This window comes from Herpailurus yagouaroundi, unplaced genomic scaffold (genome assembly GCF_014898765.1).
Source record: "Herpailurus yagouaroundi ecotype Mexico unplaced genomic scaffold, PumYag 195, whole genome shotgun sequence".
Lineage (NCBI taxonomy): Eukaryota > Metazoa > Chordata > Mammalia > Carnivora > Felidae > Herpailurus > Herpailurus yagouaroundi.
Genome location: NW_024412426.1, coordinates 13057480 through 13084834, shown reverse-complemented (window position 1 = coordinate 13084834; position 27355 = coordinate 13057480). Strand labels below are relative to the sequence as shown.

At 35.8% G+C, this 27355-nt stretch overlaps 2 protein-coding genes across 3 annotated transcripts in view; one reads left to right on the top strand and one right to left on the bottom strand.

Annotated features, from left to right (window-relative positions):
- Nucleotides 1-4886, top strand: part of PDC (phosducin) — a 19640-nt gene extending 14754 nt beyond the window's left edge. For both annotated transcript variants that reach the window (XM_040446614.1, XM_040446615.1), the window contains exons 3-4: nucleotides 2152-2303; nucleotides 3975-4886. In XM_040446614.1, coding sequence (XP_040302548.1) covers nucleotides 2152-2303; nucleotides 3975-4499 — 677 coding nt within the window. In that variant the 3' untranslated portion in view covers nucleotides 4500-4886. The remainder of the gene's footprint in view (nucleotides 1-2151; nucleotides 2304-3974) is intronic.
- A 14910-nt stretch (nucleotides 4887-19796) lies between these two features.
- The window catches only part of ODR4 (odr-4 GPCR localization factor homolog), a 35761-nt gene continuing 28202 nt past the window's right edge, over nucleotides 19797-27355 (bottom strand). Inside the window, exons 13-14 of the mRNA XM_040446612.1 lie at nucleotides 24806-24916; nucleotides 19797-21813 (exon numbers count right to left, since the gene is read on the bottom strand). Of these exons, the coding sequence (XP_040302546.1) occupies nucleotides 21746-21813; nucleotides 24806-24916 (179 nt within the window). The 3' untranslated portion in view covers nucleotides 19797-21745. The remainder of the gene's footprint in view (nucleotides 21814-24805; nucleotides 24917-27355) is intronic.

Here is a 27355-nt window from a genome sequence, read left to right as displayed (position 1 = left end):
ATGAATGGATAAAGAAATTGTGGTTTATATACACAATGGAATACTACGTGGCAATGAGAAAAAATGAAATATGGCCTTTTGTAGCAACGTGGATGGAACTGGAGAGTGTGATGCTAAGTGAAATAAGCCATACAGAGAAAGACAGATACCATATGGTTTCACTCTTATGTGGATCCTGAGAAACTTAACAGGAACCCATGGGGGAGGGGAAGGAAAAAAAAAAAAAGAGGTTAGAGTGGGAGAGAGCCAAAGCATAAGAGACTGTTGAGAACTGAGAGCAAACTGAGGGTTGATGGGGGGTGGGAGGGAGGAGAGGGTGGGTGATGGGTATTGAGGAGGGCACCTTTTGGGATGAGCACTGGGTGTTGTATGGAAACCAATTTGACAATAAACTTCATATAAAAAAAAAAAGAAATGTATATGCTTTTAGGGGGCGCCTGGGTGGCTCAGTCGGTTGAGCATCTGGCTTCAGCTCGGGTTATGATCTCACAGTTTGTGAGTTCGAGCCCCACATCGGGCTCTGTGCTGACAGCTTAGAGCCTGGAGCCTGCTTCCAATTCTGTGTCTCCCTCTCTCTCTGCTCCTCCCCCGCTCATGCTCTGTCTCTCTGTCTCCTTCAAAAATAAATAAAAACATTTAAAAACATTAAAAAAAAGAAATGTATATGCCTTTTGACCAAGCAATTTTACTACAATAACCTATAGACAGAATTGCATGGATAGAAAAAAAAAATGTATGTGCAAGATTCTTCATTCAGAATCATATATCATAGAAAAAATGTGGAAGCAACAATATACATCAATAAGAAACTACTTAAGCAATTTAACATCTACACAATAGATGTAGATTCCCCCATTTTTTTAAAAAAGAGAAGATCCTCTTTATGTATGTATATGAAAAAATTTCTGAGATATATTATGAATTTAAAAAAGCAAGGTGAGAAAAAGTATGTATAATATACTACCACCTGTAAAAATAACGAGAGAAAAAGATGCCCTTTTCTGCACATATAAACACATGCTATACACATGCATATTTTGCACAGACAGAAAACATATCTAGAAGATGAAGAGTATACAAGTAAACAGAACACAGTGATTGACTGAATATAATTTTTTAATATAAGTAACTTTATATTAAAAGTACATATTGTATATTATGTATATGTATATTTATTTTATTATTTTTTGAGAGAGAGAGAGAAAGGGGGGGAGAGAGAGAGAGAGAGAGAAAGCAGGGGAGGGGCAGAGGAGGAGGTAGAGAGAGACCTGAACTGAAATCAAGAGACAGACACTCAACTAACTGAGCCACCCAGACATCCCAATATATTATATAAATTTAAAAATTATTAGAAATATGGGGGAGAAAGCAAGTATATTCACATATATAATACAATATTAAAAGTATAGATAGGGCTAATCTTTAGTGAAGGATATTTAAAACTCCATATTTTCAAGAATTTAGACCTTCCAAACACTGTTATTATTTATCACGGCTACTAAACATCTGAATTCCAGTTGGATCATCCTTGATTTTATTAATTTTTCCTAAATCTTCAAATCCCAGCTTTTCTACATTTGTAAAAGGTTCTTAAAATCTTAAAAGGAACTGGATGATTATGTAATAATTTTCTTAAAGCCATTTTGGTTATGTTAATTGAGATCAGGTCTACTCTCACTGGTTGTCTTGTATGTGCTATTATTATTGTTGTTTTCTGGATCTTTATATCATTTCAATTTATTTCCCTAATAATCCTAGTATCCTTTCTTAATAGTGGGTGCCAATTTTAGTTTATTGCTGAAGCTTCCTTCTTATTAATAAACGTGCCATTTTTCTAGTTTCTCTCTACATTCTAATTTCTAACAAATTTACCCTCAAATTTTGCCAATAGTTCAAAGTGTATAATTTGTATTCTCATTGATGTAGATGTTTCAGAAAAATTCTTAACCATAACCCACTTAACAAGATTAATTTGGGAAAACATTTTTATGAGCAGGGCAGTCAAAAATTTCTAGCCAAAACAAGATGTTCATTTCCGATGCAGAAGATGACAAGTCTATTCCCATGGCAATAGTTAATACAAATTTAAGTTGTATAAATAGTCGTTTTGAAAATAAAAAGGAAAACAATTTGTTTTTTATTTTATTTCAGGACCCAAAGGAGTAATACATGATTGGAGAAAGTTTAAATTAGAGAGTGAAGACAGTGATTCAGTTCCACCAAGCAAGAAGGAGATTCTCAGACAAATGTCTTCTCCTCAGAATAGAGATAACAAAGACTCAAAAGAAAGATTCAGTAGAAAGGTAAGGAGAAATCAATAATAAATAACTTACAATGTTTTTAGTCAAAATTACTTGAAAGAATCACTTTAGAGATATTATAAAATAGATAGATTTCAAAAATATATATTATAGTATTTATATTGGCAAAAAAACAGGAAATGAAGTGAATGCCTGTGAAGATATTCCATATTAAAAAATGTATAGCAGCTATTAAAAGAATTAGTCACAAATACATGAGCTGACTTACAGGCAGTTCTATAATATGAGAAAGCAAGATACAGAGTATGGTAAATTATACAATCCCATTCTCTAGCGCAATGGGGAAAAAAAACACATTACTGCATATATTTTTATGCTTATATGATTATATGAACATGTGTGTAAAAAAGTAGGGAAAGACACTCACCAACTTGACAATATTGGTTAGTTGGAAGGATGGGATTGGTTGAGAGATCTCAACTTCCTTTTTCCAAGTAGGAGAAAGAAGATAAGCAGAATAAACCACTTTTTTTTTTTAAGGTATCATGATTTTTTTAAAGCAGCATTAACAAAAAAATCACAGTAATTTACTTGTCATATAATGTGTATTTCCATGTGATATGTTAAAAGATGATCTCTAAAATGTTAATGGAGATAAACTCAGAATATTAGAGTGAGGACATTTCACTATTTCTTCCTTCCTTCCTTTAGCTTTTAGGCCATTTTTGAATCCTTATAATTAGCATGCATTATCTATATAACAATAACAATAATAACCATATTAATTAAAAACCCATACAGTGATTTCCATTGTGGAATATATCACCTTATGGATTATTATCTCTAAACCAGTGTATACCATTCATTATATATTAATTCTCAACAGACTGCATCAGAAACATAAAGGCATTTTTTTTTCAACGTTTTATTTTATTTTTGGGACAGAGAGAGACAGAGCATGAACGGGCGAGGGGCAGAGAGAGAGGGAGACACAGAATCGGAAACAGGCTCCAGGCTCTGAGCCATCAGCCCAGAGCCCGACGCGGGGCTCGAACTCACGGACCGCAAGATCGTGACCTGGCTGAAGTCGGACGCTTAACCGACTGCGCCACCCAGGCGCCCCCATAAAGGCATTTTCGAGTGACACATTCAGATTGTGTGTCTATACCTTTTTATTTTTTATGAAAGCCCCTCCAGGGTAGAACTTGCTGGGATTTTTTTACCCAAAGTGATGGGTAGTTCAGCGGCACATTTCTTACTGGTGATCATCTCGTGGCTCCACAGCAATATTTAGGCATGCTCTAATCATGAAATAGTTATGAGCTCCTATTATATTCCAGACACTACAGCAGATAGTGAAGAGTGATGAATGAGACAAAATTCCTGCCCCATGGGACCTATCAGTTATAAAAACTATTATTAAATAAATAAATAAACAACACAATCTCAGGTAGTGTTTATTGCTATGAAGAAAAATAAACCAATATAATGAATAGAGAGCATAGGGTGGGCATTCTGTTAGGTGGTGTAGTCAAAGAAGGTGACATTTGAACAAAGACTAAAAGTGGTCAAGGAGAAGGCCTTCACACCACGAGTGAGGTAGGATGAGGGGGAGAAAATAGCACATGCAAACTTTGAGTCTATATGCTTTTGTGTCTAAAGCATATAAATTCTGACTGAATGATCTCTGTCATTTCTTGTGTTTATTCCTAGATGAGCATTCAAGAATATGAACTAATCCACCGGGACAAAGAAGATGAAAATTGCCTTCGTAAATACCGGAGACAGTGTATGCAGGATATGCACCAGAAGCTGAGTTTTGGGCCTAGATATGGGTTTGTGTATGAGCTGGAAACTGGGGAGCAATTCCTGGAAACTATTGAAAAGGAGCAGAAAATCACCACAATTGTTGTTCACATTTATGAAGATGGCATTAAGGGCTGTGATGCTCTAAACAGTAGCTTTACATGCCTTGCAGTTGAATACCCTATGGTCAAGTTTTGTAAAATAAAAGCTTCTAATACAGGTGCTAGGGACCGCTTTTCCTCAGATGTACTCCCCACACTGCTTGTCTACAAAGGTGGGGAACTCATAAGCAATTTTATTAGTGTTTCTGAACAGTTTGCAGAAGAATTTTTTGCTGGGGATGTGGAGTCTTTCCTAAATGAATATGGGTTACTACCTGAAAGAGAGACACATGCCCTAGATCAGACCGACATGGAGGAAGATATTGAATAAAGAGTCACTATGTCAACATCTCATATTTCTCCTTTACAAGTTGAGCATTGATTTTCATAGTATCTATATTCCTTTAGAGAACACCAAGTAGGCCATGGCTATTTTAATTTGTGGGAAAAAAAACATGTACACTAAAAGTATTTACTTAGCATTTCTTAGTTACTTAAATGCATAGAAGTCTTTACTATAAAACATTGTAGTGTTCAGCCACATGTTTGTAGACAAAGAGAATATGAATAATGTGACAGTTTTCAAAATCCCTTTCAAATTATGTGTTGGCTTTTTTACTCCTTGTTTTTTCCTCAGTGTTATTATTTGGGTTTTCAAATTACACTATCAATTATAATTTTTCTAGTGTGATAAGAATAAAGTCTCACAAGGAAATAAGTTTTCTTTTTGAAGTCTTTTCTTTCTTGAGTATTACATTATCAAGGTCCTAAAAACATTATATAACCCAAAATACAAAAAAAAAAAAATCATTAAGATACACACACACACACACACACACACACACACACACACACACACATATAAACTTAGAAACATTGTGCCACATTAAAGTTGCAAAAAAAAAGTAGCATTTCTTTTAAATACAATTTCAGAAGCTAACCTTATTTAGGAAAAAAGGCAGAGTAGTAGCAAAGTCTTTTTATTCTACAGACAAAAAATTATCTAGTAGTGATAATAATTACAACTATACAGATATCATTTTTTAATTTTTATTTTTATGGGCCAGCATTTTATACATATAGTATCTAATCCTTTTTAAATTTTTTAATGTTTATTTAATTTTGAGAGAGACAGAGCATGAGTGGAGGAGGGGCAAAGAGAGAGGGACAGAATCCCAAGCCGGCTCCAGGCTCTAAGCTGTCAGCACAGAGCCAGTTGCGAGGCCCAAACCCACGAACTGTGAGATCATGACCTGAGTTTAACCGAATGAGCCACCTAGGCATCCCCTAATTCTTTTTTTAAACATTTATTTGTTCATTTATTTTGAGAGAGAGAACACATGCATGTGCGTGAGCAGGGGAGGGGAGGAGAGAGAGAAAGATAGAGAGAAAGAATCCCAAGCAGTCTCCATGCTGTCAGCGAGGAGCCCAATGCAGGGCTTGATCCCATAAACCGGGAAATCATGACCTGAATCGAAATCAAGAGTCAGATGCTTATCCAACTGAGCCACCTAGGAGCCCCTATAATGTCTAATTCTTAACCACAATTCCACAAGTAGATAGTATTATTCGACTTTAAAAATGATGAAACTGAAGTTCAGAGATCTATTTCTCTTGAAAATACTTGCAAAATTCTCCTCCTACACAAACAAATGGAAATGCAAAATAAAATATAATTTGAAAAATGTTTTTAAACACATGAGTGAACTGAGCAAGAAGATAAAAGAAACTTTTAGGGGTCTGAATCACTGTAGGAAATAATGGTGAGTGAGAGCTGAAGCACTAAGGCCCGTATATGAAGTCATAGTGCTTGATAAATCATCAAAAATTGGCTCCCTGTAGGAAGTGTGCTTAAAACAGTTTTGCCTATTTTCCCCTGGTGGACCAATGCTCAAATCAGACTTTGTCACAAGTTCTAGTCTCCAGTTTCCTAAATGAAGGCTTTATAGATTCTCATTCCTTAAGCCTTTTATAGATTTTCTTCCTACTTCAAGCACTTCACCTTCCTCATATTTCACTGAGAAATAGAATTTATCAGACAAGCCCTACTTCACCTTTCCATCACCAATCTACAATGTGCACCTGCATGTAACCACTGTTTCCACTGATGTTATAACGCAAGTGTCCATGCAGCTAAGACTCATGACCAAACTGAGCAGTAGAGCCAACCTTCTCACCCATTTTTCTCCTGCAAGTGTTTTCCCTCTCATTTCATCATGTTTCACCCTTTCTCTTTGTCATACTATTCATATTGGCTTGTAAATGAATTTTAAAATTGCCCACTATGTAAAATATACCTAACTATAATTTAAAATTTCCAGCTTTTCCTCAGTTCCCTGCTTTCCTATACAGTCATATCTCTCAAAAGAACTATCTACAGCCATTATCTTTGCCTTCATTTCCATTTTTTTTCATCCCACTCCCATCCAGCCTTTGTCTCAAACACTCTAATTACAGTTGAAGTCATATTGTCAAACTTAGTGGACAATTCTTATTCCCTATTTTATTCTATCTCTTAATAAGCATATGTCAGAGCTGCCTACCTTTTTGAGTCACTCCTTTTGGCTTCTTTCAAAATACACTGTTTGTTTGCTTTCTATCCTACTGACTATTTCATTTAAGTATGAATAGTCTTCTTTGCCAAACACTCATCCAAGGTAGCCCCCTTCTGTCCATAGTCTTAAATATCACCTTACATTCAGATCACTTTCAAATTCACATTTCTACTTTCACCTCTCTCCTAGACTACAAAACCCTGTGTCTCAACTGGAGAAAGAGAATAAAGGAGAAAAAGAATAGGAAAGAAAAAGAAGGCCTGTAATTGTTGTAGATATTGGTGATACAAATATGGGTAATATAGAATTCCTAACTATGGCCAGCATACATTGACAAGTCCTTAACATATAGTCATTGCAATAGGTAGTTTCTTTTAATGAACCTAAAATTCCATCTTCTATTCCTCTTTGTAAATTGGGAAAGGCATTTTAAATATCCTCTGGCCTGTTTCTAAGTTGGTGAATTCTAGACATACCACAAGGAGGAAAAGTTCTAGGAGAGATACATGCAGGGCAATTACATATAAAATAAGAAACAAAAAAAATAGTCCAACTGTTTTCTCCTATCAAACAATTGCTAACAAATTTGTTAATCCTTTATGGAGTTCTCTGCTAGGGAATTAATGGACTCAAAAAGCCATAGAAACAAACAAACAAACAGGATCTTCATATGAGATATTAATAATGAAAAAACTCCTTAGTGGAATGTCTCTTTAGATTGACATTAATTCCATGAGCTGGAAGTAAATACTTAAAAAGATGATGACAAGGCAGTAAGGAATGATAGTCAAATGGATATCTTTAAAGAGAACAATATTTTAAGAATGTAAGTTCTCAATCGCTAGTCTTTAACTACAATGTGATACAGCTTTGTAGGGCAGGGGTAGAAAAGCATAGCTAAGCAGTGAAAAAAGTTTCATCTATTAAAAAGAAGAATAAAAAGGAGTGCTTTGAAAGATTCCTTCAATGAAAGCTTTACTCTTGTATCAACTGTGCATTTAAAATAGAGAACTAGCAAGCTTAAGCAGGACTGAACCCAGGAGTGTATTTAACCCATAATTGCCAACACAAAAGTAACTAGGTGGCACCTTTGTAGGGAGTAAGTGATGATAGCAACCATTCTCAAAATAAGCACTTGGTGACTAATGGATGCCAGAATGCAGCTTTGATGGTAACACTCATCAGAAAGAGTCGGACAAAAGGCAGGATTTGACTAGAATATCTGAAACCCTCTGCTGCAGAAATCCTGGATTACAAACTCCCCTCATGTAAACACTCATTCCGCTATTATGTTTGGCAGGAGAAGAGATCATTTTTGTCTCAGCAAAAGAATGAAGTTTAAATGTAAAGGTCTAAAATGCTGTAACATGCCTCATAACAAACCACCCAAATAATAAGGGGAATAGCCTTGGAAGAACCAAGAGTGTCAGTTGCAAAGTAATATTAAAATAAGAGAAATATTTTAGGGAACAGCAAAATTATCTTAGTAAGTGAGAAGCTTATTCATTCATTCGTTCATGAAATATTTATGGATGAGCTGCAATGTGCCATGTAGTGTTCCTGACCTTAAGGAGCTTACAGTAGAGAAAGGAGACATTTAAACAAGCAATAGTAATGCCTGCATCTATATCCATGTATATATTAGTAATGGTGGTTAATAGCCTGAGTACTGGTGCCAGACTACCTGGGTTAATTCAGTGACCTTGAGTAAGTTAGTTAACCTCTCTGTACCTGTTTCCTCATCTGTCAAATAAGGATAATCATAGCACATCTTCACTGGACTGTGAGGAAAAAGTGAATAAATCATGTAAACAAACTACTTAGAACAGTGCCTGTTACATAGGTATTACTCAAGTGTTATTATTATTATTATCATTATTACTATTACTAACAGATACTTATGAAGTATAATGGTACGTACAGTACATAGATACAACCTCTGAAAGATATGCTCATGTAAATAGAAGCTAATTTACGAAGATGGTGGAATGCAATTTATCTATCCCAAACACCTCACACACATTCCTGCATATAAGGACCTTATTAAAAATTCTAAATATTTGAATTGAATGAGAGATCTCCCCCAAAATTGTCATTTCAAGTTGACTGAGGATACCATGATAAATATAAGTTAAATTATTCCTAAAAAAAAAAGTGTGAAATAAATATAAACACACACATGAGAAAGAAATCTACAGAGTTTTGAGGACTATTATACTGAATTTTTTTTTGTACAATATAATCATGATCATATACTTAGTTGTTCAAATATATCTTGTAAACTATTACCTCACTATAAAAGTTTGATTTTCTTTGGTTTCTTTATCTACACTGGTTTTCCACAAGTTTTGAGTGTCTAATACATACAAGTAATTATGTTAGATATAGGAAGTAGGTGATAAAAATGGGTAAGATATAGTCATTCTTTCTTCTCAAAGATTTGCAATCTAGGAGAGCACACATTCCTAAAATTAAAAGACATGGGGATTTATTTTTATTTTGTTTATGTATTACTGTTTGTCCTATATTCTGGAACCCAGCTGATATTGGATTTCAGTGAAGAAATTAGTATCCATTCATGTCCCTCTGATTAGCTAAATACAGTCATCTCTATTCTGTTCTTCCTCTTACTTTCACTCTCAAAGTATATGTTCTTCAAGACCTCCAATTTTTCAACCCTACCTCTTTAACACTTTCTCCATTTCATGGTTTATATTATATATAATATAACGTTATACATAACATACATTATCTCATTTGATTCTCACAACTGCCCTAAGAGGAGGGCACAGCAAAGGTTTTAATATGCCCTGTTCAAGGACGGAGACACAAATTTTTCAGCTTTATTGAGGTGTAACTGACATTGTAAGTTGTCTAAAGGATACAACACCATGACTTAGTATACATATACATTGAGAAAGGGTCTGCCCACACACACATACACTAAATGAGTTAATTAATACAGATGATGGAGAAATTGAAGTTTATGGTTAGTTTACTTGTCCAGGTTTATACACCTAGTAAGATGTAGAGTCTAAACCTAACCTTGGTCTCCCAATCCTCGTGCCTATGCTCTAGGATACATTATACTCTTTGTTTACCAGTCACCAATACAAAGCATACATTATCAACAAAATTTGGGATTCCCTAAGATTAGAAAGTCTGTCTTAATATATTTCATGTCCATGTCAATTCTTCAGGGAAAAAAGAAAGTTACCTGGAATCCAGATAAAGCTTCGGTAGGTCGCACAACTCCAAAATTACCGTGGTGGCCATGGCCCTGGTAGACAAAACAAGTCTTAGGTATATAGCCCATAATCTCAGTTTTCAATTATGGATTTTCCTTATTTGGGCAATAGCATTCAAAGGAAACATAAATTGATATCATAAACATAAAATAAATATCTTTACTTGAGGCTCTCATCTATAACAAGTATCAAAGTCTTTTTTATCTTTCAGAGCTTTTTTTTTCATAGTATAAAGATAATGCTTCTAAAAAGTCACTTTCATAAAACCAGGTGTTTCACCCTAGGCTATTTTATTTTTCAAAATGTCCACTCCCCACTCCCAATCCCTGAGCACATACTAGCTTGATTTAATCATGCTATCTCAAAAACAGTAATTCATTTTTAAGGCTGACATTTATTCATTGCTGACATGGCATGATTATCTCCTCTACAGGGTTCGTGTTCTAACAAATTAATGCACTATCAACACGCAATGATTATCACACATGAAATTGAACTTGAATTTCAGAGACTTAATACTAATAAAGTGTGTTAGTCCCACAGAAGTTTAGAAGCATAAGACCACGGCTGTACATTACATTCACATTCATTAAATATAAATACAGATGTGATTTTCCCATCATTTTTTCCACTTTGCACATTTTTTTTATTTTTTTTGTAATACTTTTTTAAATTTTATTTTTTATTTTTTAAAATTTACATCCAAATTAGTTAGCATATAGTGCAACAATGATTTCAGGAGTACATTCCTTAATGCCCCTTACCCATTTAGCCCATCCCCCCTCCCACAACTCCTCCAGCAACCCTCAGTTTGTTCTCCATATTTATGAGTCTCTTCTGTTTTGTCCCCCTCCCTGTTTTTGTATTATTTTTGTTTCCCTTCCCTTATGTTCATCTGTTTTGTCTCTTAAAGTCCTCAAATCAGTGAAGTCATATGATTTTTGTCTTTCTCTGACTGACTAATTTGACTTAGCGTAATACCCTCCAGTTCCATCCACGTAGTTGCAAATGGCAAGATTTCATTCTTTTGGATTGCTGAGTAATACTCCATTGTATACATATACCACATCTTCTTTATCCGTTCATCCATCAGTGGACATTTGGGCTCTTTCCATACTTTGGCCATTGTTGATAGTTCTGCTATAAACTTGGGGGCGCATGTGTCCCTTCAAAACAGTACACCTGTATCCTTTGGATAAATGCCTAGTAGTGCAATTGCTCAGTTGTAGGGTAGTTCTATTTTTAATTTTTTGAGGAACCTCCATACTGTTGTCCAGAGTGGCTGCACCAGCTTGCATTGCCACCAACAATGCAAAAGAGATCCTCTTTCCCCGCATCCTCACCAACATCTGTTGTTGCCTGAGTTGTTAATGTTAGCCATTCTGACAGGTGCAGGGTGGTATCTCATTGTGGTTTTCATTTGTATTTCCCTGATGATGAGCGATGTGGAGCATTTTTTCATGTGTCAGTTGGCCATCTGGATGTCTTCTTTGGAGAAGTGTGTATTCATGTCTTTTGCCCATTTCTTCACTGGATTATTTTTTTGGGGGGTGTTGAGTTTGATAAGTTCTTTATAGATTTTGGATACTAACCCTCTATCTAATATGTCATTTGCAAATATCTTCTCCCATTCTGTTGGTTGCCTTTTAGTTTTGCTGATTGTTTCCCTCGCTGTGCAGAAGCTTTTTATTTTGATGAGGTCCCAGTAGTTCATTTTGCTTTTGTTTCCCTTGCCTCCGGAGACGAGTTGAGTAAGAAGTTGCTGCGGCCAAGATCAAAGAGGTTTTGCCTGCTTTCTCCTCGAGGATTTTGATGGCTTCCTGTCTTACATTGAGGTCTTTCATCCATTCTGAGTTTATTTTTGTGTCTGGTGTAAGAAAGTGGTCCAGGTTCATTCTTCTGCATGTCGCTGTCCAGTTTTCCCAGCACCACTTGCTGAAGAGACTGTCTTTATGCCATTGGATATTCTTTCCTGCTTCATCAAAGATTAGTTGGCCATACATTTGTGAGTCCATTTCTGGGTTCTCTGTTCTGTTCCATTGATCTGAGTGTCTGTTCTTGTGCCAGTACCATACTGTTTTGATGGTTACAGCTTTGTAGTATAGCTTGAAGTCTGGTATTGTGATGCCTCCTGCTTTGGTTTTCTTTTTCAAGATCGCTTTGGCCAGTTGGGGGTCTTTTCTGGTTCCATACAAATTTTAGATTATTTGTTCTAGCTCTGTGAAGAATGCTGATGTTACTTTGATAGGGATTGCATTGAATATGTAGATTGCTTTGGGTAGTATCGACATTTTAACAATATTTGTTCTTCCTATCCAGGGGCATGGAATCTTTTTTCATTTTTTGGTGTCTTCTTCAATTTCTTTCATAAGCTTTTTACAGTTTTCAGTGTATAGATTTTTCACCTCTTTGGTTAGATTTATTCCTAGGTATTTTATGGTTTTTTGTGCAACTGTAAATGGAATCAATTCCTTGATTTCTTTCTGTCGCTTCATTGGTGGTGTATAGGAATGCAACCAATTTCTGTGCATTGATTTTATATTCTGCAACTTTGCTGAATTCATGAATCAATTCTAGCAGTTTTTTGGTGGAAATTGAATTAGTAATCAAAAATCTGCCAAAAAACAAGAGTCCAGGGCCAGATGGCTTTCCAGGGGAATTCTACCAAACATTTAAGGAAGAGTTAACACCTATTCTCTTGAAACTGTTCCAAAAAATAGAAATGGAAGGAAAACTTCCAATCTTTTTCTATGCAGCCAGCATTACCTTGATTCCAAAACCAGACATAAATCACACTAAAAAGGAGAACTATAGACAAATTTCCCTGATGAACATGGATGCAAAAATCCTCAACAAGATATTAGCCAACTGGATCCAACAATACATTAAAAACATTATTCACCACGACCAAGCAGGATTTATACCTGGGATGCAGGGCTGGTTCAATATCCGCAAAACAATTAATGTGATTCATCACATCAATAAAAGAAAGGACAAGAACCATATTGATCCTCTCAATAGATGCAGAGAAAGCATTTGACAAAATACAGCATCCTTTCTTGATAAAAACCCTCAGGAAAGTAGGGATCGAAGGAGTATACCTCAACATCATAAAAGCCATATATGAACAACCCAATGCTAATATCATCCTCAATCTGCCTTTTCCACTGTTATTCAACATAGTATTGGAAGTCATAGCCTCTGCAATCAGACTACTTTGCACATTTAAGAGATTTTAAAAATTTATTTTGTTGTTGTTTTCATTTTGGTGGGGGACTGGAGAGAACTTTTATTTTTAATTTATTGCCAAGTTAGCTAACATACAGTGTATATAGTGTGCTCTTGGCTTCAGGAGTAGATTCTCATGATTCATCACTTACATGCAACATCTAGTGCTCATCCCAACAAATGCCCTCCTTAGTACCCATTTTCCCCTCTCCCTGCCCCTCCATCAACCCTGTTTGTTCTCTGTATTTAAGATTCTCTTATGGTTTGCCTCCCTCTCTGTTTGAAACTATTTTTTCCCCTTCCCTTCTCTCATGGAATCTTTTGGGTCTTCCATATAAAGTATCATGTCATCTGCAAAGAGTGAAAGTTTAATAATTTGAAATTTACAGTATAATTCTATTACTTGACACAGGAGTTAGTTGTGTGTGTGTGTGTGTATGTGTGTGTGTGTGCGTATATATACGCACACACACACACATACACACACACACACACACACACTTGTTTTGGTAACAAATATATATTTGTTATTAATTTCTACTTAATTGCATTGTGTTCCTAAATGTAATCTGTCTTACAATATCCTAATTTATTAACTTTTGAAAATCTTTGTGTGCTAGAGGGGGAAGAATGATTAGTTGGCTAATTACTGATTGCAGTATTTTATATATTTCCCTTAGATCAAGCTTGTTAATCATGTGGTTAATATCTACATTGATATTAATTTTTTGTTGATATCTTGATATATTAAGGATTGCAAGCACTGTACTAAAATCTCTGATGGTACATTAGTCACTTTCTCCCTGTATTCTATCAATTTGTGCCGTGATATTTTATTAGGTATATATGTTTAAAATTGATAGATATTCCTGGCAAAAGGATTCCATTTTATCATTATGTAATGACCACTTACAAATGACTATAAATTTGTTTGCCTGATATTAATTTAGTTATACTTACTTTAAAAAAATTATTTGTTTGGGAAGCCTGGGTGGCGAGAGTGAACATCCCGGTCTTGTTCCTGACCTTGGGGGAAAGCTCTCAGTTTTCCCCACTGAGGAATCTTTTGGGTCTTCCATATAAAGTATCATGTCATCTGCGAAGAGTGAAAGCTTGATCTCCTCCTGGCTGACTTAGAAGCTGGTTCTTCGAAAGAATTAACAAAATTGATAAACCACTAGCCAGTTTGATCGAAAAGAAAAAGGAAAGGACCCAAATAAATAAAATAAAGAATGAAAGAGGAGAGATCACAACCAACACAACAGAAATAAAAACAATAATAAGAGAATATTATGAGCAATTATATGGCAATAAAATGGGTAATCTGGAAGAAATGGACAAATTCCTAGAAACATATACACTACCAAAACTGAAACAGGAAGAAATAGAAAATTTGTGGTAAGGATAATATATGGATTATGTTTTTAGAGTAATAATAGTAATTCTTTCCCTAGGTAACTTCTTGAATTCTCTCCTTTCTCTTGTATTTTTTATGATTTTTAATATTTTACATATACTAAAGAATATATGTATAATAAGTCTCCTGTGATGAATGTCATTAATTCTTTCCCACCCTGTATGCATGTGCTACTCTTCCATTGAGAGGTGAACTTCTTTTCCCTCTCCTCTAGGAACTATACTGGCCCTGTTTGCTTTGACCAATAGAATATAGAGGAATGACATTCTGGGATTTCTAAGCCCAGTCCTTTAAGAGGTAACAATTCCCACTTCCTTGCTTTTTGAACACTGATGTTTGGGGCTCTTCCTTTTGGAATCCAACCACCATGATTTGAGAAGCCTAAGCCATGTGGAGAGGTTATGTGGAAAAGCAGCAGATAAATTGCCAAATATGTGGATGAGCTATCTTGGATGTCACAGCCCTTAGATAACTGAAGCCCAAGCTAACATCATGTGGAGCAGAACCTTTCAGCTGAGCCAGCTGAACCCAGTCAATCTATAGAATCATAAATAAATGATTAATAAAACCATTAATAAAATGGCTAGTGCCAGTAAGTTTTGAGATGATTATGAAGAGATAACCAAAACAGAAACTGGTGCCTAGAAATAAAGTAGCACTGGGCCAAAGCCAAAACATGTAGACTTAACATGGGAACTTAGAAGGAGACAAAAGCTTTAAGGCCTTCAGGAAACAATGATGGCAAGAACAATGAAAAAAATTGTTACTGAAAGGCAACCCTTGTTATGAAAGGCACTTTCACCTGCAGTAATGTGAAAGGTAGAACTAATGAACTTGTGTAAATCACAAACTGGAAGATATAACTGAATAATCTTGTGGATCTGGCCAAGGAGATTTCCAGACAGAATATTGAAAATTCCAACTGACTTTTACTGGCTTTGATCAGAGATGGAAAGAGAGATGAACTAAGTAAGAAACTGTTCAGTTTTGGAGCAAAGTTTATAGGAAATATAAAGGCCCTGAACACCTTTTTCCAGCCAGCAAGAAATTCGAGAGGAGGAAATGACCTCTGGGCAATGCTCAACTCTAGGGAATTGCAAGTAAAACAAAGCACAAGTTAGGATCAAGAGTACAGCTAGAATAACCTTTAAGACTTCAGAAATATTTAATCCAGTGCCTCATAGATCTCTTAGCTAGACAAAAAGACTTCTAAGAATCTTATAAGCATGTATTTTATTTTAGTCCACTCAGCAAGGCAATTGGTACCTGATTCTTAAGGATGTTGTCTTTCAGCATCCTGGCACTTAGCTCAAAGTAGAGGGAGAGGCCTATCTTGAACAGATTTGTGGGTGTGCCTTTTGCTGAATGGAGTGGATTATAATTTGATTCATAGAAAATACACAATATTTTTAAAGGAATTACATCAGTTTGGTCTAAAAGGAAGAGGCAGTTCAAAATAAAAAGAGGCTTCTGGGCCTTCAATCTTCAAAGACAAGGAAGCAAGTTGAGAAAGCTATTCAGCTTCAAACAAGGCACTGTCATGGAAAAGGACAACTCAGATTAGAGTCAAAATCTCACAGGGAAGGGCCAGAGCTGAGAATTAGGCCCTAATTAACATACACTCCCTGTGCCTAGAATCATGATGATTTTAGAGACATGTGCCCAGTTGGGAGTTCAGAATTGCTATGAACCATTTTCTGCTTTGTACCTCTCATTTTCCCTCCTTTCAGACAAGAATCTATTGCCGGTCTTACCATATGGATATATGGGGAAGAAAACTTGTTTCTTAGTTCATGCATCTTCATATTGAGAAGAGCTGAAGTAAAGGTGGCTCATCATGTACCTGAAACTGATTCAAATGATGGGATTATGGGCCTTGAGCCTGAATCTAAAGATGAAACTTTTAAGGTGTCTTGAGAGGTGGTAAATTCATTTTCCACATCAGGAACATGAACTGCTATGTCCAGAGTCCACAGGGTATATTATGATAATAATCTCCAAAGATGGTTGCCATCAAATCCTTTCCTTCTCATATATGCATACCCATTGAGACGTAAAGATTTTTCCCCTTCATCTTTAATCTAGGCTGGTCCTGTAGATTACTTTGACCAACACAATGTAGTGATGTTCTGAGATTTCTAAGCCAGGGCCTCAAAAAGATGCACAGGTCCTACTTCTTTCCTCTTGGAATGCTCACAATTGGGATGTTACTTCTTGAATCCCAGTCATTACGATAGGAAGAAGCCCAGTCACCATGATGGAAGAACCCCAAGCCACACAGGCCACACAGAAGAAAACTGAGGTGTGATAGGTGAGTTCCCAGCTGATGGCCAGTATCAACTGCCAACCATATGAATGAGCTATTTTGGATGTTTCAAACCTAATCAAACTCCTAGAAAATTATAGTTCTAGCCTACACCATGTGAAGAGCAACCTGATTCCTGTCAATTCAAAATTGTGGGGAAAAAAAAAATGAAACAGTCATTGTTTTAAGCCAATTAAGTTTGGGGGTCATTTGTTAGTAGTAGACAACCAAGAAAATATATATATATGTTAATACCATTAGGTACATAAAGTGAATATCAAGTAACCCATTTCAACTCAAGAACTAAAAAATCACCAATAATGTTTCATCTATTCATTTGTTCCTTCTTGTCTTCCTGCTCTGCCATTAGTCCCACCTTGAAATGGTAATCAACATCCTGAATTTTTTGCATCGCTCTGCCACATTAAAAAAAAATTATCACGTGTTCCTGTGTAATATAGACGAGATTTGCTTGTTTTTAAACTTTATAAAAGCTATTTATCATACTGCAGGCTTCTGAGACTTGCTTTCTTAGGTCATTCTCCCTGTCAAATTAAATTACAAAATCCATAATTTATTTTTCATTTCTTGTCAATAAACATTTGGGTGATTACAAATAAGGCTGCCTTGAACATTCTCACAGATGTACTCTTGTATACATATGGAAAGAATTTCTCTAAGGTATATATGTAGAAGTAGAATGGTCAGGTATTAGAGTATGTATATGGTTTACTTTAAAAGATATTGCCAAATTGCTTTCCAGGGCAAACTGTGTGTTGATTTACAACCCCACCTGTAAATGTCTTCTTGATGCAAATCTTCTTCATTAATATTGTCGTATTTCTTAACTTTTCATTTTACTGGATGTAAAATGATATTCACCATGGTCTTAGTTGATGACTTATGAGATTAAACATCTTTTCATGTGCTCAGTCACAACCTCTTAAAATGTCTGATTTGTTCTTTGCTCATTATGTCTACAGTACAGTGATGAATAGAAGTGGTGATAAAAGCATCCTTATTGAGTTCCTGATTTTAAATGTATAAATACAACTTAGTCATATTGCACCATCCTTTCTTATCTAATGTTGAATTCAGCTGATCAATAGTACTTTTGGTTTTAATATCTGTTAATGTGTGGGATGAGTCTGGAATTTTCTTTTCTCCTACTGAATGTAGGAGTAATCTGATTCTACTATGAGTAGTTATACTGGATCCACAAAATGAGCTGAAGAGTCTTTGGAAGAGTTTGCATGAGATGTTTAAATAGTATTGTCCTTGAAAAAGAAACATCTGTAGATGTGGGCTAGTCTGTCAAAAAAATTTTCATTACTTACTTTTCAACCCTATTGAATAAGTCTATCTAGCTTGTCTATTTCTTCTTTAGACAATTTAAAGAAATTGTATTTTTCTAGACCTTAATCAATTTTGTCTAAGTTTTCAAATATATTAAGATGCTTCTGTCAGTCTCAGCATTTTCATCTCTGCTATATCTATGGAATCCTTTTTTTTAAATGTTTTTTGAGAGAGTGCACAAGTAGGGGAAGGGCAGAGAAAGAAAGGGACAGAGGATCTGAAGCAAGCTCTGCACTGAGCAGCAAGCCCGATGCAGGGCTCAAACTCACCAACTGTGAGATCATGACCTGCACTGAAGTCTGAAGCTCAACTGACTGAACCACCCAGGTGCCCCAAGAATCCTTTTCAATCTTTATGTTGTCTACTTGGGCCCTGTTTTCTTCTTGTTCAATTACGCCAATTTTATTGTCATGAAGACAATTTTGACTTTGTGATTATTTTGTTTTCTAATTCATTGATTTCTTCCCTTGCCTGTATCTCCTTGCTTCAACATTGTTTATTCTGTTGTTCTTTTCTTAAGTTACATACTCAAGCTTTTTAAAAAATTTAAGCATTTAAAGTCATTTCCTTCAGTGCAGTTTCTGCTGTACCACCCAATTTCTCCAAACGTGGTACTTATAATTAAGTTCTAAGTATTTATGTTTTTAAAACATGTAAATGTATGCTTTTTAAAAAACTTAACATTTCTTACTGATCTCAAACTTATTTCTGATTATCCATTTAATACTGATTTTTAAAACTACTGTAATTTATTTCATGCCCAATACATGGTCAACTTTCGCTAACATAAAATGCATAAGAATATTCTCTAATTGCTGATTATTTTAAATCTGTTGAATCAGTATGTTGATTGTATTATTCAAGTTTGGTTTTCCATTCATTTTTGGCTTGGTTTATTTACCAATAATTGAGAGCTGGTGAAATTTCCCACTCTGTTGTTCAATTTGTTGGTCTAGCCCTATAATTTATGTATTTTGAGGTCATTTTATAAAGTATATACAAATTTAAAATTGTTATTTATTTCTAGTGAATTGATCCTTTTATCATTTGGTGGCTTTCTCCATCTTTAATAATACTACCATAAAATCTAATTTGGATTTAATATCACCAAAGCTACACAAATTTTATTTGTCTGTGTTTTCATCTTTTAAAAAACCTAGCCTACAGCTGGATTTTAAAAACTTAATCAGTCTGTTGTTGAACTGGGTTTAGTCTATTCAAGTTTAATAGTATTACTTATCTTGTTACTATGATTTTATCTATTTTGCCCCTCTCCACCCCTAATTTCTTCCTTTTGTACTGTTACTGTATTCCTATTCCATTATTTTAAACTTCTTATCCTTTGCAATGATTCATTCCCTATCTACTATTTTTAGCAGTTTAACATACTTTAAACAGTATTTTCAACCACTTTTTGAACAATAAAGGCACCTCAGAACACTTTAATTCTAACCACCCTCCTTCCATCTTATAAGCTACTATCCAGTTTTTCAATTATATCCTATTTTAGAAGTCCACATTCATGTTGCATAAAATGTTTATTTAGTTTTACATTTTTTTTTACAGTTTTACTTCTTAAAAACACTTTTTTCATTACAATTGTTTTTTATTAACAACACTTGATTTACATGTTTATCACTTTATTTGTTCACTAGTCCTTCAATTTCAGATCATCCTTATGGAATCATTTTCCTTCTTGAAGATCATCCTTTTGCAGTTTCTTTAGCGAAAGTCTGTTGATGGCAAAAATCTGTTTTTCATCAGAACATTTCAGTTTTGCTTCATATAAATTCTAAGTTGATAATTAGTTTTTCTCATAATTTTGAATCCATCATCTTTTGGGTACATTGTTGCTATTGAGAAGCCTACTAAGTATGTGACTGTCTTGCCTTCATTGGTGATCTTTTTGTCCCTTTGATTGCTTTTAAAATCTTGTATTTGGTTACCTTTTTGTTCTAATACTTTGGGTTAGGCATGGATTTGATCCATATATGCCTGGGATATAATACATTTCCTGAAATCATGAAGTCATATTTTTCCAACAAATCTGGAAAATAGTTATCTTCAAATCTTGCCACTCCTCCACCCCTCTCTATTCTTTCCTCGTAATACTTCTAGTCTTTGTAATTCTTCTCTCCATATCTCTTAACTTCTCTTTAATATTTTTATTTTCTTGTTCCTTGTTTCTCCTTGCTGAGCACTGGATAATTTCTTTAGAACTCACTTACAGTTTATTTATTGTGTCTTCAGTTGAGTCTAACATGATATTCAACATGCTTGAGGTTTTGGTTTTTTTTTAATTTCAAGTAACATTTTTTTCATTTTTAGCAGTTCTTTAGTTCTCATTTGTGCCTGTGGTTCCATCTTTCATAGAAGTTGGTGATGAGACCTTGGAGAACTGAATCCAAAGCTTATTATTTCTATGGAAGCTTTCTCATGCTAGCTGGTTTCGATTTGCACTGGTAATCTATACTGCTTTATCATAATCTATGGAAATCTTGAGGCTGTATCTTGCTTCTGCCAGAAGTATTTATAGGATACTATAAACTGGGTAGCAACTTCAACTGTACTGGCTAGGACAGCATGTCAGATTCAGATTCATCTCCCTGTTTCTAGTCCAAGGCAAATTGCATACTGGCAGTGTTGCAACTAGTATTTGCCATCTGAGTAACCACTGCCCACTTGCATGTTTAATAGAGTATTCACAATTCCCAACTCAAAATGTGTTCATTTTTGTGGGGGAGTCAAAATAGAGGTATGATTCTCAGAAACTTCCCTACTGTCTTTGAGCCGATTAATGCATTCAAAAGTAGGTTTTATTCAGGATTTAGTTTTGTAGTACCTAGTCTAATGTACCACTAGAAGTAAATGTCTAATATATTAAAACATGTATGATATGCTAACCTGAGAAAGCACATGATTTATGGCAATCCTTACCAACTCAAACCTCTCTGAAAAGGTTGCCTTACCCCTTGACCAGAACTCAATCAGTATTTTGTAACTGAGTATGCCTTAGAAAGGTCCTAGATTATGAGTTCACCTAATAGGTAGTTGCCCCACTTCTTAGAAATTTCTCCAGTTATTCTATTACTAAGATATACAGTCAACCCTGACTATTCACGTTTTCAATATCCTGATCAATATGCAATCCAGATCAAGAGGACTAAAATCTATGAAAGTAAGCCATCATTTTGAACATTTTTGAAAATAGATAATAAGGATTTGTGACATGCAACTTCCATCTATATGCACAACTTTATTTTTGCAAGCCTAAGCCATCTATAATATAAGCAGGGCTAAATGAGGCAGCTAGTGATTTCCATTTAGTCAGAAACACACCTAGTAGGCATTATTGGCAGCAGATCTGGCTGCTACTGTCTGAAATGTAGATGGATGGTCTGCATCTTTATGATTCATAATTGTTGGTCAGTGTTCTCTGGATGATCAGGAAGCTCTTTGTGTCTCACCCTAATCACTGAAGTAGTGAAAGGAGATCCCCGCAGCAAGGACTGCAACTGCAACCGCTGCAATCACGCCTACAAGTAAAACAAACACAAAACACGTGGAAATGGGATGAGCAAAAGAAAGGCTTAACTGATCCTCAGCTCTGAAATGCAGGTAACTGATGCGCCTAAACGAGACACACATGCACAAACACATATACTTCCACACACACATATATATGTACTAAAAGCCAGCAAAGTCTGAGGAGGAAAATACAGCTGTAAGTTGAACAGTTTGCCAAGGTTGAACTGGTAACCATGTACTTCACCACTTAGCAAACAAAACCCTAAAAAAAAAAAAAGCATGTCTCTTTAACACATGTGTACTCACCTAAGAGAAAGACTCACACATACTTGAAAAGGTTTCTTTCTTTTTTTTACTTTTAATTTTTTAATGTTTATTTATTTTTGAGAGAAAGGGAGACATAGTATGAGTGGGAGAGGAGCAGAGAGAGACAGAATCTATGCTGTCAGCACAGAGCCTGATGTGGGGCTTGACCCACGAACCATCAGATCATGACCTGAGCTGAAATCAGATGCTTAACTGACTGAGCCACCCACGTGCCCCAAAAAGCCTTCTATAAATATGTACACTGAAGGGGCGCCTGGGTGGCGCAGTCGGTTAAGCGTCCGACTTCAGCCAGGTCACGATCTCGCGGTCCGTGAGTTCGAGCCCCGCATCGGGCTCTGGGCTGATGGCTCAGAGCCTGGAGCCTGTTTCCGATTCTGTGTCTCCCTCTCTCTCTGCCCCTCCCCTGTTCATGCTCTGTCTCTCTCTGTCCCAAAAATAAATAAACGTTGAAAAAAAAAAAATATGTACACTGAATAAGTCAGTCAGAGAAAAGACAAATACCATATGATTTCACTCATATGTGGAATTTAAGAAACACAACAGATGAACATAGGGGAAGGAAAAGAAAAATAAGATAAAAACAGAGCAGGAGACAAACCATAAGAGATTCTTAAATACAGAGAACAAACTGAGGGTTGCTGGAGGGGTGGTAGAGGGGGTGGGCTAAATGGGTGATGGGTACTAAAGAGGGCACTTGTTGGGATGAGTACTGGGTTTTATATGTAAGTGATGAATCACTGAATTTTATTCCTGAAACCATATTTACACTATACACTAATTGGTTGGATTTAAATAAAGTTTTAAAAAATAAATTAATTAAATAAAATAAATATGTACAATGACATCCAAGCCATCTCATGGTAACTAGCTTAAACCATAAGAGAGCTCCAATGAGCAGTGTGTCTCAAACGTTACAAGGCAAAGTCAATTGTGTAGCTATTAAAACTACAAAAACTCAGATTCCACCATTATAAAATCTAAGAATTAGTACGCCTGTGCTGGTAACTTTTATTTTTATTCATTTTTTTTCTGATAATTGTAAGTTAACCAAAACAAAACTGACCAGAGAAGTCCAGACACAGACCCACACATATACACACACTTTGGTACAAAGAATTTGGGTAATCAGCTAATGAGTAAGTGACAACAAAAACAACTAAATTTCCTAACTTCTCTCAGTCAAAAGTCTTAATGCTTACAAAGCATTTTTCAAATTGGCATTCCACTTAACAACAGTCTACATGTTCTTCCATTAGTAAGTCTGAACAATGTTAAAGTGACTGCCACACTTCTTGGAGCCTTTAAAATTTTGAAATTCAAATGACATATCGGACAAAGGGCTAGTATCCAGAATCTATAAAAAGCTCACCAAACTCCACACCCGAAAAACAAATAATCCAGTGAAGAAATGGGCAGAAAACATGAATAGACACTTCTCTAAAGAAGATATCCGGATGGCCAACAGGCACATGAAAAGATGCTCAACGTCGCTCCTCATCAGGGAAATACAAATCAAAACCACACTCAGATATCACCTCACGCCAGTCAGAGTGGCCAAAATGAACAAATCAGGAGACTACAGATGCTGGAGAGGATGTGGAGAAACGGGAACCCTCTTGCACTGTTGGTGGGAATGCAAACTGGTGCAGCCACTCTGGAAAACAGTGTGGAGGTTCCTCAAAAAATTAAAAATAGACCTAGCCTATGACCCAGCAGTAGCACTGCTAGGAATTTACCCAAGGGATACAGGAGTACTGATGCATAGGGGCACTTGTACCCCAATGTTTATAGCAGCACTCTCAACAATAGCCAAAGTATGGAAAGAGCCTAAATGTCCATCAACTGATGAATGGATAAAGAAATTGTGGTTTATATACACAATGGAGTACTACGTGGCAATGAGAAAGAATGAAATATGGCCCTTTGTAGCAACGTGGATGGAACTGGAGAGTGTGATGCTAAGTGAAATAAGCCATACAGAGAAAGACAGATACCATATGGTTTCACTCTTATGTGGATCCTGAGAAACTTAACAGGAACCCATGGGGGAGGGGAAGGAAAAAAAAAAAAAAGAGGTTAGAGTGGGAGAGAGCCAAAGCATAAGAGACTCTTAAAAACTGAGAACAAACTGAGGGTTGATGGGGGGTGGGAGGGAGGGGAGGGTGGGTGATGGGTATTGAGGAGGGCACCTGTTGGGATGAGCACTGGGTGTTGTACGGAAACCAATTTGACATTAAATTTCATATATTTAAAAATAAATAAATAAATAAATAAATAAATAAATAAAATTTTGAAATTCATTATGAATTTCCAGACTTGCATTTGACTTTTTTCATAGAACACATACCAAAATCTTCTACGTTAACAGTTTTGCAAAGAACACCAGTTTGCAAAGCACTGGCCCAACTATACTAACTGAGTCCCAAAACTCAACATGTTTTTCTTCTAAAAACACCAAAAAAATTAACAGAAAGTATCATGTTCGAGGGCACTTGAGATAATGCATTATTTATAAATCTTTCCATCTCCAGGATCTAGCACTTTCCATAATACTCAAATACTCCTTAAACCAGTACTTCTAAGAAAGCAAAAATGGAATGGAAATAATTTTAAAATAATAAGAAAACTCAAAATTCAAAATATCTTTTCAATGTTATAAAAGAAATTAAATACCTATGTTTTGCTGAATTTTCATTATTATTCTAGTTTTAATTGGTTTTTCAGGATGTTCATCATCTGTGCTGTCCAATGAAGCTTCAGTATTCACAGAGTACCTCATACAAGCTGCAAGAGGATAATAATAATTTAATAATAATTCCTAAATGAGAATTACCATTTTAAAATTAATTTTAAAGAATATTATAAAGAGCATATACAACAAGCTCCATTTTCCTTCAACTTGACTTTTTTTAATAACACAATGTATTTGCTCATTATCAAATGCAGGCCAATTCAATCTCATGGAATGTATGTTAAGATGACAATTTTTAAAATCCTGTATGTAATTTTATAACTGACTGAAATCAAACAGCCATAGAGCTAGTTCTGAGTGACTCCCACAAATTATAATTCATTTACTATATGGTAGTAGAAATAAACTGATACCAAAAATCAAACCAGATAGGAGCAGGGTAACCTTCACTCTTAATTGGGATTAATTTCTATCGTTCTTATTGATGGTTTGACAATTAATAACTTCAAATAATTAGATATTAATAATAAAAGCAGGGATTTGCAAATTGCAGCCCATGGGCCAGACTTTATGTGCCCCACAAAGCCTAAAATATTTACTATTTAGACCTATAAAGAAAAAGTTTGCTGACTGGATCTAACCTGAAATTTGATATGTAGTTGTACCCTTTAAATTTTTTCACGTTTATTTTGCGAAAGGAGCAGAGAGTGAGGGAGAAAGAGAACTCCAAACAGGCTTCCACACTGTCAGCGAGAGCCCGAAAGGGGCTTGAACTCACAAACCATGAGATTATGACCTGAGCTGAAATCCAGAGTTACTGACTGAGCCACCGGGGTGCCCTGACATACAGTAGTACCCTCTTATCTGCAGATAAGTATCTTTCAGATACTTGCAGTCAACTGCAGTCCAACAGCAGATGATCTTCTGACACAGCATCAAAAGGTCAACAGTAGCCTAATCCTTGGTCACAATGCCTGCGTCATTCACCTCACTTTATCTCATGAGACATTTTATCACCTCATATCATCACAAGGGGGAGTATAAATATAAGAAGATATTTGGAGAAAAAGAAAGAGCACATGCACATAACTTCTTTAATAGTATACTGTTATGACTGTTATATTTTATTGTTAGTTATCATTGTAAACTCTTACTGTGCCTAATGTATAAACTAAACTTTATCACAAGTACATATACATAGGGAAAAACACAGTATAGAGAGTTCGGTACTATCTGCAGTTTCAGGCTTCTACTGGGGGTCTTGGAACTTATCCTCTGCAAATAAGAAGGGACTACTGTATTCAAGCAAAATATGATCATAAATTTGACCTTAAAACAACTCAATGTTAAGCAAGGCAACTCTTTATCCCATTTTACAGATGGAAAATAGGACCTGGGAAGTTAAGTGCATATTTGAGGGTAATGGATAGCAGACTGAGGATTCAAATACAAGTTCTCTATTTCATTATAGTAGCAATAATTTATGTACGTTGGTTTAGCTGAATTTATTTAACATTGATTAAAAAAAGTGTTTCAACTAAAGGGCCGCCTGGGTGGTTCAATCGGTTAAGCATCCGAATCCTGACTTCAGCTCAGGTCATGATCTCACAGTTTGTGGCATTGAGCCCCGTGTCGGCACAGAGCCTGCCTAGGACTCTCTTTCTCCTCTCTGCCCCTCCTCCCACCTCTAACCACAGTGCATATACTCTATCTCTCAAAGTAAATAAACTTAAAAAAAAAAAATGTTTGAACTAAGAACATCCTTAGAGATCACATAGACTAGTGGTTTTCATGTTTTTTCCTAGTGCTAAAGAATCTGACAGAAAATCCCAGCATGTAAAATAGATGAAAATAGAATTACACAGCTAAAACAAGAATGGAGGGATCCTGAAGCCAGACTCCCTTCCTTCCCTCAGAGGTGGTAATCAAAAGCTCTTCTATAGAGCTCTAGGGAACTATCTGAAAGCATCTGCTCCATGTTGATACCTTTGTTTACAAACAGAACACAGAGAGACAATAACTACTGTTTAAATTCAAGGTAAAATAACAATGGAGTACTACGTGGCAATAAGAATGAAATATGGCCCTTTGTAGCAACATGGATGGAACTGGAGAGTGTTATGCTAAGTGAAATAAGCCATACAGAGAAAGACAGATACCATATGTTTTCACTCTTATGTGGATCCTGAGAAACTTAACAGAAACCCATGGGGGAGGGGAAGGGAAAAAAAAAAAAAAAAAAAAAGGAGGTTAGAGTGGGAGACAGCCAAAGCATAAGAGACTCTTAAAAACTGAGAACATGGGGCGCCTGGGTGGCGCAGTCGGTTAAGCATCCGACTTCAGCCAGGTCACGATCTCGTGGTCCGTGAGTTCGAGCCCCGCGTCAGGCTCTGGGCTGATGGCTCGGAGCCTGGAGCCTGTTTCCGATTCTCTGTCTCCCTCTCTCTCTGACCCTCCCCCGTTCATGCTCTGTCTCTCTCTGTTCCAAAAATAAATAAAAAAGTTGAAAAAAAAAAGTAAAAAAAAAAAAA